This window comes from Aphelocoma coerulescens, chromosome 1 (genome assembly GCF_041296385.1).
Source record: "Aphelocoma coerulescens isolate FSJ_1873_10779 chromosome 1, UR_Acoe_1.0, whole genome shotgun sequence".
Lineage (NCBI taxonomy): Eukaryota > Metazoa > Chordata > Aves > Passeriformes > Corvidae > Aphelocoma > Aphelocoma coerulescens.
Window position 1 is genome coordinate 59,064,207 of NC_091013.1, and position 14,062 is coordinate 59,078,268.

The 14,062-nt window shown below is 35.0% G+C and overlaps 1 protein-coding gene across 3 annotated transcripts in view; it reads left to right on the forward strand.

The window, feature by feature from the left end:
* The window catches only part of DIAPH3 (diaphanous related formin 3), a 208,366-nt gene that overhangs the window by 47,043 nt on the left and 147,261 nt on the right, over positions 1–14,062 (forward strand). For all 3 annotated transcript variants that reach the window (XM_069009459.1, XM_069009468.1, XM_069009478.1), the window contains 5 exons: positions 521–639; positions 762–826; positions 1,415–1,519; positions 3,810–4,142; positions 5,125–5,239. In XM_069009459.1, coding sequence (XP_068865560.1) covers positions 521–639; positions 762–826; positions 1,415–1,519; positions 3,810–4,142; positions 5,125–5,239 — 737 coding nt within the window. The remainder of the gene's footprint in view (positions 1–520; positions 640–761; positions 827–1,414; positions 1,520–3,809; positions 4,143–5,124; positions 5,240–14,062) is intronic.

Sequence of the window (14,062 nt, forward strand, 5' to 3'; positions counted from 1 at the left end):
TGCTTGCCTGCTTTGGGTACATCTGTGCTAGACCTCTTCCACCTGAAAAGGTTTGAATTCACAGCTTGCATGTTCTGGGCAAGTGATGCAGCTGTCATACCCCCTGGCATTTTAGAACAAGGTGTTCTTCATTCCACATACTGAAGCAGGGCTGCAATGCACTCATACTTTAAAAAGTCACAAAACTAGAGCAATCAAGTTGAAGGAAGACCCTTCTCTTTACTGAGAGGAAGCAGGAGGTGGTCTTCCCTCCCTGTATTTCCATAGGGGGAGAGATGTAGATTTTATAATATAAGAATTAATTATCTTTAGGTCCACTGTTTTTTCAGGCTTTTTGTAAACTGTTTTTGTGTAATAAACTGCCAGACGTGATTTTCCTTTGAGACTGTAGGGGTTTGCACCTACCTTTCTATGGAAACAAATCAGCCCAAAGCTTTTGATGGTACTTTGTTCATAGACAAAATTTTAGGTATAGGTTGATAAATAAATATGCCATAAAATAGCTCATCTCTGTCTTTAGTCCACAGTACTTCAAATTAATTGAAGAGTGTGTGTCTCAGATAGTGTTACATCGAAGTGGAACAGACCCAGATTTCACATATCGTAAGAGATTAGATATCAATTTCAGCCACTTACTAGGTAAGTACTATGTTTGGAAATGATTACAGCATCATAATTCCTTATATGAAACTGTATATGAAATTAAGAAGAATCTTGTGTTCCCTGCATATGTGTAAGTGTGCTTGTTGATTTTTTTCAAGACATCTGTGTAGATAAAGCAAGATTAGAAGAATGTGAAGAGAGGGCTTCTGAACTTTCCAGAAAAGTAAGTAATTTTTACATCATCTGATCATAGGATGGACACAGGATTACTTAATAGATTAATGAATGGTGTAACTGGATAGTTTTTAACTTCAACTCACAACTAGTTCTGTGTTAAAATGGCAATTTGGGTGTTCCTTGTGGACTAGGAAACCAAGTGGTGTAAAGTAGTTAACCTTAACTGAGAATCTTTCTACTATTTAAGTTTTCATGTAGAACTCTGCCCTAAACCAACTGAATACTTTATTTCAACAGTTGTCAGTTTCCCTAATGAGATGAACAGTGGGAGAATAAAAATTGACTCCTTCATATCTACAGACTGTATTACTGTACATCCATGGCTTTTAAGCTAGTCTGTGTAATGCTAACTTAATATACATTAATACTTTATGCCATTTCCTATCATAAAGACCTGTTGTGGTGATGCAGATGGTTCTTCCACCCAGCAGACACATGAAAGTTAGACTAGCAGACATGTCCTTAGTATTGTTATCATATGAGTTTTAACAAGCGCAAAAGGAAAAGTTGGAATTTAAAGAAACTATGCAGAACTGACTGGTACCAACAATTTTCTTTTTTTCTTTTTTCTTAGTTCGAAAAAGATTTTGTAGTTCATCAGGAGACCCAGGCCCTACTGCGAAAAAAAGAGGAGAGAATCAATGAACTTGAAACAGAATTACAAGCTTTTAAATCACAGGTAAAAGACAGTATAAATGAATGTATGAAATAATGTTTTTGAAAGGAACTTCCTTTTGCATCTTCTTTGGATTCCGATAGTACAGTTGAGGGTTTTTTAAAGAATCTTTGTTATCGATTATTATTGAATGTTAGATTCCTTTATTTCTGTTTTATACAAATAATTGTAATGTGACATTAATTAGCTGTAAGTTCCCAGATGATCCTTTTATGCCTGAGCTCTGTTAATTAAACTAGTTTCTTAGGTTTCATTGGGGTTTTGCTTTCAGAGTCATACATTTCCAAAGTAATTAGCCACATAGGGTAATAAGTCTTATGCTTTTAGATTAGCATTCATCATTGTGATCTTTATCCCTCCACAAGAAATTGCTCATTATGCAGTTTGCTATAGTGAGGCTTTACCATGGATATCCAGCAGTGAAAGAAATAACCTGTGGCTGGATAAGAACATTTCTTGATAATTTTTCAATTTTCAAACATAAATAGATGTTTTAAAACATGATGGAGAGGAATAGTGCAGATTTTTTGAGAGTAATACTTGAGTTAACTTGTAACTACTTCAGCTTTTAAATCTATGTAAGGAGACTGTGTGACCAAGTGTTTTTTCTTGTGTCTTATTTCCTGGAATAAGAAGCACAGTCTAAAAATGGTAAATGGTTAAAGAAAGACGGCATCAGAAAGACATGCTTATAGGGGTTTATTTTAATACTTCTGAGGGATTATTTTTATATTTATTGGCTTCTTTAATTTTCTTAGTGAGGAAAATTAATTTAGCTCTGCTTTGGTCTATTCAGAAATGTTACTCTAATTCATGTTTCTGGTCAAAATTAATTGTTAATGTCAAAGTCAAACATTAAACAAAAGCAATTACAGAAATTGTTGCATTCTAAAAAACCAAATATAGTAAGAGTGGCATATCATTCATTAGGAAAGTATTTTTCTCTGTGTGTCTTGAAAACATAGTAAAATACTTTTTGTAAGTGAAATCCGTTTCTTCCCATTTTACTTTTTCTGTTATTTACTGCATTAAGTATAACTTTTTTTACATGCAGACAGAGAGCATAAAATAGGATTCTGCTCACTTATTTTCATACTGTGAATTATCCCACTGTTGTTAAAGGGATACATTAAAAGTTTTGTAAATGTCAGGTAATTGATTACTGCGATTTGGTACTTTTAAATCTGTCTAAAGAGGAAACTTTGGCTTCCATATGGCATCAGTTGCTACTTAGCATGTTGACTTCTACCTCTAATGACTGTTTTTCCCCTGGTCTCATTCCTTTACTCTCTTCTTGCATTTGGTATGTGTTGATGTATTTCTTTCATTTCTGGAGCCTAATTGTTCAGTGTCTACTTGTCAGTGTAAACAATGCTTATGTTCACAAATTCAAAACATTATCAAGCTGTCGTGCATGCATTTATCTGTATTTAATAATATTCAGCTATTTCCTTTTAGAAATTTTAAATCTTCTGCTTATTGTATTTCCCTTTATTTTCTAAAAACAAATGGGACTGTTTCAGCTCATAGTTAGTTGAAAAGGTAATTAGTGCTAGCACCAGTAGATAAATATTTCTTATTTATTGTTTTGTTGTTTTTGTCAGATACATTCTTATTTTTGTTTGCAGGCATATGATAGAAGTTCTTCAAATAGTAGAAGTAATTTTATTAGACTTGCTGAAGTGCTAATCCTATTTTGATACATTATAGATGTCATTTCTGTATGGAATAAGAAGCTGGTGCGTAAGGAAGTTTTATTTTTTGGAAGGACATTTTTTCATTATTGCTTCATGTTTTCAATTCTGTAGGATGAGAATGCTCCTATATTGGAAGATAGCTGTTTTTCAACAGAATTATTTATCTCCTCAGATTCTGCTGTTATGTACTTGGAATGTTTCTCTGTAACCTGTAGGATAAGAACAAGAGAGACTAGGATGTTGCTTTTTTTTTTAATTTCAGCTAAACCATGATAGTCTAGATAAGATCTCATAAAGATGCCTATCATATCCTTCTTAGCTCATGATCAGTGAAATATGACAAGTGGGAAACACCATTTCAGTTTGTCATTTTTGGTGTGCACCACCCAGGTCTGAATGTCCACTTCAAATATTGACAATTCCAATCGTGAAATCAAAAGCACGTTGGGCTCATTACCATTCTTATTTGACTGTTCTATACAAGACAAGTGGCATTGACTTTCAACTGGTTTTCTGGATTTAATCTATAAACTATGATTGTTACAGCATTTTGTTGATAAAACTGTGAAACTGAGTAAGAATATTTTCCTTATCAGTATGGCTCTGTGCCACCTGGTCTTCTGCCATCAACTCGAGGAGATGCGTCTGTTGTTCCACTGGAAGGTGCTGGACCACATCAATTCCCACCCCCTCCTCCTCCACCGCTGCCTTCTAATGGAGCAATTCCACCACCACCACCTCCTCCTCCTCCACCACTTCTGAGTGGCTTGGGAACTCCTCTGGGTTTTGGTGGTGCTCCTCCACCACCGCCTCTACCAGGCCTGGCTGGAATACAGTGGTCTCCGCCTTCACGTGCTTTGCCATTTGGAATGAAGCCTAAAAAAGAATTCAAACCTGAGGTTACCATGAAAAGACTCAACTGGTCTAAGGTAGTGTTGATTAATGACAAATACTTGATGTAAAATCCGACATTGAACTTGGGGAAAATAGATTGTCAGAAGTAAGACTAGATAAGCAATTGATACATTAGTTAAAATTATGTAAGATATGAATACCTTCTGTCTTTAGTTTTTCATTGTTTTGTGAAAATTGTGTTTCATTGACCCATGAATCATCTGAGCAAGTATCTGTTGACTTTATGTGATGGCTGGAAAAGTCAATTCTGGTCTAGAATAAAACAACCTTGACAGCAGCATGCTTCTTTTGCTTTCTGGGACTTGTTATGCCTTGTTTTTTTTCAGACACTTTATGTTGGATCAGTTACTGCACTCTACTTATAGCTATACAGTTTCCAAACAAGTGTCTTGCATCTATCTAGCCTGGGCTGGAAAGAAGTGCAGGTCTCTCCATTTGTCCATAGTATAAATGTACTGACATAAATTTAATGGCCGGCAAAATACAGACTCAGTTTGGAGTTTGGTTGGTTTTGGTGTTGGCTTTTTTTTCCTTCTCCATTGTGAGAAGATCAAGTATACCAGTCTACTGAGTTTGGAAACTATAACTATTTAGATCAAAATAAGTCAGTAAAGAGATTTTCGCAATTAATGAAGTAAACAAAGCTACATTCTGAAAAGTAAGGAACTTAGCATCTAGTTAAACCAGCTGTGTTCAGAGATTATTTGAAGTTTGCCCAAGTTTTAAATCTAGAACAAAGCTAATTTGCTCTGTTTGAGCCTTGGATAACAGAGTGTGTTTTCTGCATTGTTAGAATCTGTTTGTCCAATCTCACTTATTTGAAGGGTTATTATTTTCAATGAGAAATATATTAACAACTCTAAAGATGAGTTGTGTACTAAAAGTTCACGTTTTACAGAGCTCTTAAATATTTAATGTGCTTTAGACTCTGCAGAGCACAGTTTCTTCATAGTATCAAAATAATTAATAAAATTTTGTTTTGTCTCTTGCTCGTAGATCAGGCCTCAGGAGATGACAGAATCCTGTTTTTGGGTTAAGGCACAAGAGGACAAGTATGAGAATGCTGACATGCTTTGCAAATTGGAAGTTACATTTTGTTGTCAAAAAAGGGGTAAGTAGTTGATGGATTTGATTTTCAGCTTTTGGAGACACCTATAAAATTCTTGGGACTTAAATAAATATATGAAAAAGTGCTCTGAATATAACATCAATATTCTTGTTTCTAAGTGGGATGTATGAAGAAAAAGGTCTGAAAATCCTACACTGCTTAAAGCAGTAATATTGAGCTATTTTACGTAAGCATGACAAAAATTGTGTGACCTGTAGGAAAACCTCCCAGAAAAAGACCCAAGAAATTCTTCTGGAGAATACAGATATTAATTATCACATTAAAAAAAAATTATAAAATTTTATCAGAATACCTTCATAAATTACTGAAACCTAATCTGGAGCCCAGAAGATGATGTGTTTACCCTCAGAACTGATATGGTAATTGGTGTATGTTGGATCCATGAAGGACGACGGTCTTTCAGTGATTTTTTTTTTTTTCTTAGCTTTTTGAGCTTTTAAAGCACTGTGAAGGAACAAAATATTTGAAAGTATTCCTGGCTTTAAAACTTTAGTCTCTTCCTTGGAAGTAAGTAGTTTTAGTAGTAGGTTAGGTTCTTCTGTCCCATATATAAGATGCCTGTTACTTCTTGACACATTTTTTTTCTCCCTTCTTTTTTCATATCAGAGATGTAGTACTTTAGAGCAGCCAAAGGGCTGTAATGTTTAATTTCTTTGCAAATTGAACAGGGGTTATTGTATTTTTACTTTGTTTTAAAACTTTTATTTTGATATTTTTGTTAATAGAGTGGCGTGGCATTCTCAGATTTCTCCTTCTTTTTGGGTATGCTTTGGTGTGTATTATCCAATTTTTTTTTTTACCGTAAGCAAGAACTTTATTCCACTCTTGTCAAAGCATGATTTTTATGCCTTAGCAGTGTTTCTACTGATTCAAGTGTTATAGCTTGTTGCTGCAGACAATAATAGTAAGAGTGTTGTACAAAGATAAGAAGGCAAGAGCACCTCACAGACCATAGACATGTTTGCTTGAATCTATTAAAATAAGTCTAGAAGCTAATTATGGTGCCTTTATAATGTTAGGAGAATTCCCAAGAATGTTCCTTGAATTAATAGTTTGGAAGTTTTAAAAGCCACTGGAGGAAATAATTTCCTATGTGTAATTAAACAGTAAAATTTGGGAGACAAGATGATGTTCAGGCCAAACATGTTAATGGCTCAGAAGAGGATTGTGAGTCTCTACAGACAGCAAGAACATTAGAGTTAACAAGATTAACATCCCTCAAAACTTAACTGAATGGACTGAATACATTGTTTTGTCAAAACCCAATAGAAGAGAGTTACTGGATCTACAGTTGGAAAGTCAGTGAAGTACACTTTCATACCAAACGTGTGTGTGTCTGTGTAGTAATTTAAAGACTGTGGTCTGCAGGGACAAATTTCTTTTTTACAGGTGAGGCTTACTCCTTAATCTATTTTATTTTTTAAGTTTTGAAATCTCTCTCATGCCACATGGATGATATAAGTGTGCCATCATCTTAATTTTTCAAAGGAAGTGGAGACACTAAAGATTTTATTTAGAGTAGCAAGTAGGTGTTTAAAGGGCAACATGGAACTAAATTTCATCTTTGTTCAAATGAGTGGTTTACAGAACTTTACATGAATGCTTAAGTATGTTAGTAGGCAGGACCAGATCTCAAGGTCTCTTGTTGACAGCATGAATTCCAGTACAGAGGACAGCAAAGCAACTGCTTTTGTTCTCGTGACCATGGATGGAGGGGGTACTTCTTTGTAGCTTAACTTACTGATTGTAACAAAACTTACCAAAGCAATTAGAGACATACAGTTTTCTTCCCAGTCTTGAGGAGATTTAACACTAGGCTCTCTAAAGTAGAATCAGCAAGCTATTCACTACACTCAAATTGGGAACAGTCCTTGACTATTTCCGAAGCTTTGTCTCTAAAACCAGAAAGATGAGAAATTGAAAACAATTCTGTAGCCAAATGATGGCATGCTGGTTTCCACTCTGCTGGAGGGTCTGCTTATGCACTCTTCTCATTAAAATCTTTGCATAAGAAGAGGTATCTAGTTGAGGAAGCGGGGATCAGAATGTTCAATGATACTTTGAGTGAATTTTATTCTCATTAGGTAAAATCAAATTGAGGTACTCAAATATTCAGTTGGTGCATTTTGCCATCTAATATGCCAAAAGGGTATCAGTGTTGATCTAGAAAAGGAAGTCTTATGTCTATGTAAATAAGCCACTAAGGAATTTTTGCTAGAAAAAGGAATACAGAACAGTATAGAATAGATTTGAAGATTCAGCAGATGTTTGTATAGAAGTTATAAATGATGTTGATTCTGAAGCGGCGTTGAAGCAATTGAAAAACGGAAGATGTTATGGAGGTATGAAAGAAATACTACTGCAAGAATAAAAATGTAAAAGAGGGCCTAGCTTCAGACTGTAGGATACCTTTGTTGAGTGTATCCAGAGAAATTTCAGAGACATGAGCCATGGAAGAAACCCCTGAAGGTCATCTTGTCCAACAACTTTTTGTAAAGGGACCAGTCTAATTCATGTTGCTCAGGACTTTCTCCAGCTTAGTTTGAGGTATTTCTAAAGATGGAGATGTAGGGACTGACAGCCTTTTCCCATGTTTGTCATTGTGGTGAATTTTTTTTTTCATAATATCTTTTGGAATATCTTTTGTTGCAACCTGTGCCTATTTCCTCTTGCTTGTTGTGCACCTCCAAGAATTCCTTCTTATTTCCAGCCTTCTGTCAGGTCCTTTGAGACAAAAATATGTGTTCCCTTGTCTTTTGTTACCCTTCTCAAGACTGGCAACTCTTTCAATGTTTCTGTCTGCAACTATGTTTCAGCACTCTAATCATCTTGATGATTTTCTGCTGTACTCATTCCAAAATACCTATATTTTTTTTGAACTGGGGAAATCCATACAAAATACTCCAGATACTTCTCCCTGACAGTGGGGAAGTACCTCCCTTAGAAGGGGAGTAGAGGGAAATAACCATTTCTGTGACTTGCTTCTGTCAGCAGTCTTGGTACTTTACTGGAGGAAATGTTCTCACTGTGATGCTTGGTGATGGTGATAATGGAAAGTCCACAGAGTCTATGGGTGATAGAGGGTATTTTTTCTTCTTTTGCATGTTATAAAGCTGGTTTTGTCACTTTTCAACCATTAAATCATTTTGTGAAAGAAACGTTTTATAAAAATAAAACCTTGAACACTGAGAGGTATCAAAGCATCAGTTGTTGATGGTATTCTGGTAGCAACTTACTGAAGATGAACTGTGATTTTTTTTCATTGATTCCGAATTTACTCAAGGGCATAATGGCAAACCAACTCCTTTGTCGTAAAAGCCTGAGCGAGAGGGCTCCGTGTGCGTCAGAGCATGAGTGCATGCTTTGGGTCATTGTTCCTGTCCATGTTGTGGCAATATCCCTGACTGGTACAGTGAACCCTTAACCTGTGAAATGTCACTGGATTGTCATCATGGTTACCCTTGTTGTGGGTTTATTTTAGTCTTTGATTTTGGTTGTGAGTTGGTTACCTGAGTGGAGTTGGTTTTGTGTACCTGTGACAGCTCCATGACTACTCACTGGCTAGGGGGGAAAGAAAAGTAATTGACAAGTTCTGAAAATAAGCTGATGAATGTGAATGTTTTGCATGAGTCATCTTTGGTTATCTGATACATTTTAAAGGCAAAAAGAAGGATTGGTATGAGGGGTGGTTGGAAGAGACATGAAAGAGAAAGAAATAAAAAGAAATATCAAGAATTTGAGAATTACCAACCAGGGTTATCCTCATGATCTCAGACCAGTAAAGAAAATCTGTGTCAAGCCTTTCTGTCAGCAATGATTTTAAAGGAATCTCTTGCTATAATTTTTGGAAAACATTTAACTAAATATATGGCTTAAAGTTAATTGATATGTGAAATACTGAATAGCAAAGCTGGAGTTTACATGTGCTTCTTATTATCTTAGTCCTAAGAGGTAAGATGAACAAACACAAGTGCTCATTGTTGAATGACAACTGCTTTGTAATGCACTGGAAGCCTGATGGAAGAATAATCACTGGTCTGTGATGCTAATGTGCTGCTAACTTTTCTGGAATTATTAGAAGTACAGGCAGGAAGGTGACACTTTGCATAAAAGATAGCACGAGCTCTAGAATCATGAAAATCTTGTGGGGGGAAAGAAACCTCCTGTGCAAAACCTTGTGAATGGAAATTCCTTCTAATAACATTATGCTGTATTATTAGCTCTTGGATCACATGATGTATATGATGAGAAAATGTTAAGATTAGAGAAGCTGAAAATTTTGTGATAATAAAGTGGGAGATTTAACTATATCCAAGATTTGAGTAAACTTTGTATTGTAATACAGAAAAAATGCCAGTAGCTAAAGCTATGGGGTAAAAAAACTGCATGTGACTTGATAGGGAAGTTCAAGATTGTATTGCAAGAAAAAAGTTAGCATTAAAAATGTAAAAGTATGAAGATATTGGGAAAACTCATTAAATATATCCCAATAAATGTGAACAGGATGTTCTTCACATACTCATTTTGAATCTTGAATTTCTTGCAACGGACCCTTCAGCTAATTTTGAAGTGTGTATTTAATTTTTTGAAAATGAAGTTAGCTAAGGAATTGGTGGGACCACTTGGAGACAACTTCAAAAGTTCAGCAGGTTCAAAGAACATTAGAAAATTTCAGGGGTATATGGTCCAAAAGAAATAGGAAAGGCTGTATTTGTAGGAAGGAACTTTCTCTTTTGCTAAGTGAGGAGAATGGATTATAAGAAGAGGTAAGGCTGGCATGATGTCTTTTCTAGGAGCATCTCTTATTGCAGTTCTTGTTTTTTTAATCATTGGTGTGAGTGCCAGGTTGCTTGCAATAGCTTCAGACTACTATGTTCAAGACTTACAATACTGAAATAAGGTGAATTTTAATATGCAACACTTGGTTTGTGGAGATTCTTTGAAGAGTACTGGTGTAGAGAAGGTTATAGCAGTAAGTTGCTGAAGTCTGTGAGTAAGTGTAATTAATGTAGTGCGACAGTAATGGTTAGGCATAATGTGGGACGTGTTCAGGATAACAAGAGAGAACCAGCTACATATTGCTTACAGTAATCCTTTGGGTGCTTGAAGTGATTTGCCAAGGTGATTCCAAGACTTAAGACATTGTAGAGTACACAAGAAGGCAACCTCTAACCAAAAAAGAAGTCTTGAAGCATTTTAATCCAAAATGACAATTCGGACATCTCATGTACACAAAATATAAGAAGGCTAGTAGTTTCATGAAATATGTGCTTTGTATTTAATGTGCCGTATTTATAAATATCCTACCAGTAAGTTGATTTGACTTGATCCAAATGTCAAAATGAGGATTAGAAATTGCACATCAAACATACAAGAAAACATTTGTAAATTCTTCATTATTTTGAGCACTATGCAGATAACTGCAGTTAATGGGAGATGGCATGAAAAAATTAGAAATGTACTCTTCTTTCTTTTCTAGATATCAAAGGGAACTGATCTAGTAAACTCAAGAGAGAAAGATTGCATGATCTCTATTTTTTTTTTTTTATCAACTAAGACAGATTTTCATCCTAATCTTATTGGAAATGGCAGTGTCTGATCCCATCACACCAGAGCACCTGCCAGACTTGATTATTCAGAAATAAAGAACTTCTGTGGGAGTACTGTCTCTGTTGGCACTTGTCTTGAAAAAGGTCAATATAGTTCTCTCTAATTTTTTTTTCTCCCCTGTATACTTTGTAAGAAAAATCAGGATCTAAGATGCTATAGTGCCAATTAAGTCTCAAATATTTAAAACCAGAAAAGAGAGTAAAGGCTAGCCAGAAGATCAAATTAACAATATAAATCAGTTTAATGCTGTGTTTAACACGCCACAGCTACCTTGCATAAGCAAGAGAACATGCTGTCATCCATATGAAAGATTAGGTGGAGCCCACGGTCCTTATATTTTCCTCCGCTGGAGGAGGATTTATCAGAGGTGGCTACAAACTGTACTTCTTGTACAATCTTATTGTTACAAACGTGTAAGACTGCCAACAGTATAGTTTAGTAACTTCTGCTGTAATACAGCACTGAGTAACCTGATTTACCTTTTAATGTAACTGTACAAGTAAAAGTAAGGCCTGCTATGCACTTGTTTGGCTGCCTTTCAGTATCATCCTAACTGTCCTAAAAGCAAAATTTTTTCAAAAAGATTGTGTATATAGAATGAAATAAGGATGAAATGTTTCTTTTTGAAGAAGTCAAGAGTAACTTAATGAGCATTTGCAAGGAACAGCAACCAAAGCACTGAAATGTCAGTGGTATCTTGCAACTTGAGTATATCATCTTCACATGGAGAGTGGATGATATATTTAGTGCTGCTTTGGTAGTAACTGTATTAGTTGTTTCTGTTGTTAGCAAATAGAATGATATCTGCTCTTATTCTTTTCAAATATTTGTACCAAATCATATTTGTTATGCAGAGATTGATGTGTAAGAATCAGTGAGTAAATATACTTCTGTGGTGCATTGAGCTTGGCTGGCTGCCAGATGCCCACCCAACTGCTCTCTGCTAAAATGGAAAAGTTTGTGTGTTGAATTAAAAATAGGGAGATCACTTACCAATTACTGTCACAGCAAAACAGACCCAATTTAGAGAAAATTAATTCAACTTAATTTATTTTTTCTGATGTCCTGTCATGGATAGGAGAAGCATTTAGTTTTTCAGACCGTTAAATGTATTTAAAGAAGTGGGATGTGAATAACTCCTAAAACCTGACTTTGGTATCCCGAGAGCTCCATGAACATGTGGCAAACAAAAAATAGAAGACCTGAAAAAAAAATTAGCATAGCAGTGGTTAAAATAGCCTGACAATAGCATTTTTTTTGTAGTTTGATTCTTTTTGAAGCTAGAATTGTGGCATGTTTTAATCTTTAATCTCCTTCTTTGACAAATTCTTAGGATGAATTCTCCCTTGAATTAATTAATTATTGAATGACTGTGTCATCAGTGCCCTAATCTATGTCAGAGTAATCATGAGTAACATCAGATCATTCTTCTGGTACTGTAGAAAAGAGTCAGTGTGTCAGGAGGTGTTTTAAATAGGATTAGAAAAACTTTTATTAGATAAGGTACTTTGATTTGTATTTTCAGTTAGGAACTACTTTGTCAGATAGTGAAAAAATATTATTGAAGAGTTTGTTACAGCATATGTAAGCATCTACATAAGCACAGTATTAACTGTTCCTTAATTTTAATTTATTTTACCTTTTTTTTTTCTTTCTGACAGAATTGGAATATGTGCTGTTATTAAACGACTGTTTCTTACCTTCTACACACAGATTATTATTTCCTGTCAGCTCCAAACCAGATTGAGTGCTTGCCTTTTCTCCTCAGTGAAGTGCCTGGACAGAGTAGTTCCTTTAGTTCACCTTTACCTTTTTCTTTCAAACAATTTATTCTTTTTTTTTTTTTTCTACACAAAATACAATATCGGTGTGCAGTCACGTCATGTTTGATGAAAATATGACAGTATATTCAGGGTAACAAAAGCACTCCACTCCCATTTCCCAACACTGCGATAGGAAAAGCCTTTGAAAGCTTCATGTTTTAGAAGCAATAAAAGTGTTCCTTTATTGATTTCTACTAGAAAATGTTTCCACACTGTGAACGAGTAAGATCTTAGAGAAGATAGATATTATTTTCATGTATCCAGAGATCAAAAAAGTCTACTCAATTTCATAAGGCTTAAACTATAAATACCAATGGAATAGAAAAACACGTTTGGAACTTAAAATGCAAGTTATGGAAAGTCATCCCAGTGCCCCTGCTCAGTCTAATAATTTTGTTTATTTAATGGAAAATACTCACTTTAAGAACTTGAATATAATTGTCACTATACTGGCAAGCATGCTGCATGAATTAATGTGCTAATTTTGTATCACACAGGAGGTGTAAAACTCTACACCTGGTACAAACCTATTTTCATGGGCTTTTACCTCCTATTTAGTTTTGCTGCATGTTTATACACTATGTGCTTTTGATGAACTTCTGATCTAATGTTGCAAGCATTTATATCTGACTAAAGGTAACACTATATCTGAGTGTAATAAAATCTTCATTACAGTGCTGCTTTTATTGTAGCCTTTTTTCATCGTGAACTGAGCAAAATAATTTACATGCAAGAAATGTTGAACAAACCTTATTTGGCAAACCTTCAAAGTCACTGTTGATGAAAATTATTAGCATTTAAATTTCCATGAGCACTAGTTTTTGTCCTTTAGAAAATCTATCATTTAGTTTTCCAGTGAATGGCTTGTTTCAGAGGAAATTCATTTCAAGGACAATTCATTTTGAAAAACAAACAAACAAATCAAGGAGATTCTGTGTTAATGGAGCAGTGATGTCCAGTTAGGCAGCCGTTCGATAGTACTTGGGTACTGGTATGCCATGCAGACTTGAGCAGTGTTATATTTTAAGTTACTCATATGTAAAAAGTGGCTATAGACATTTTCTTTCCTTACCCACTAAGATTGTATACTCTTCATTATCTACTAACTTTGTGTAAATATGACCTGGCCTTATCTAATACGTAATTTATTTTCTTAATAAAGTGAGGTCTTAATTAAAAAAAACAGTAAGTTTAGTACTTCATATGAACTTTAGTGAAACAGGCTTCCATTATGGGCTGCTGTTCTCTGCATGATCTCAATGTGATAAATTTCTCATATAACTTCCTCATTCTAAATAGATTTTTCTAGTCTCTAAATATCTTGCCATGATAGTTTGCTGACAGATATTTTAACAGGGCTCTTTCAATATTT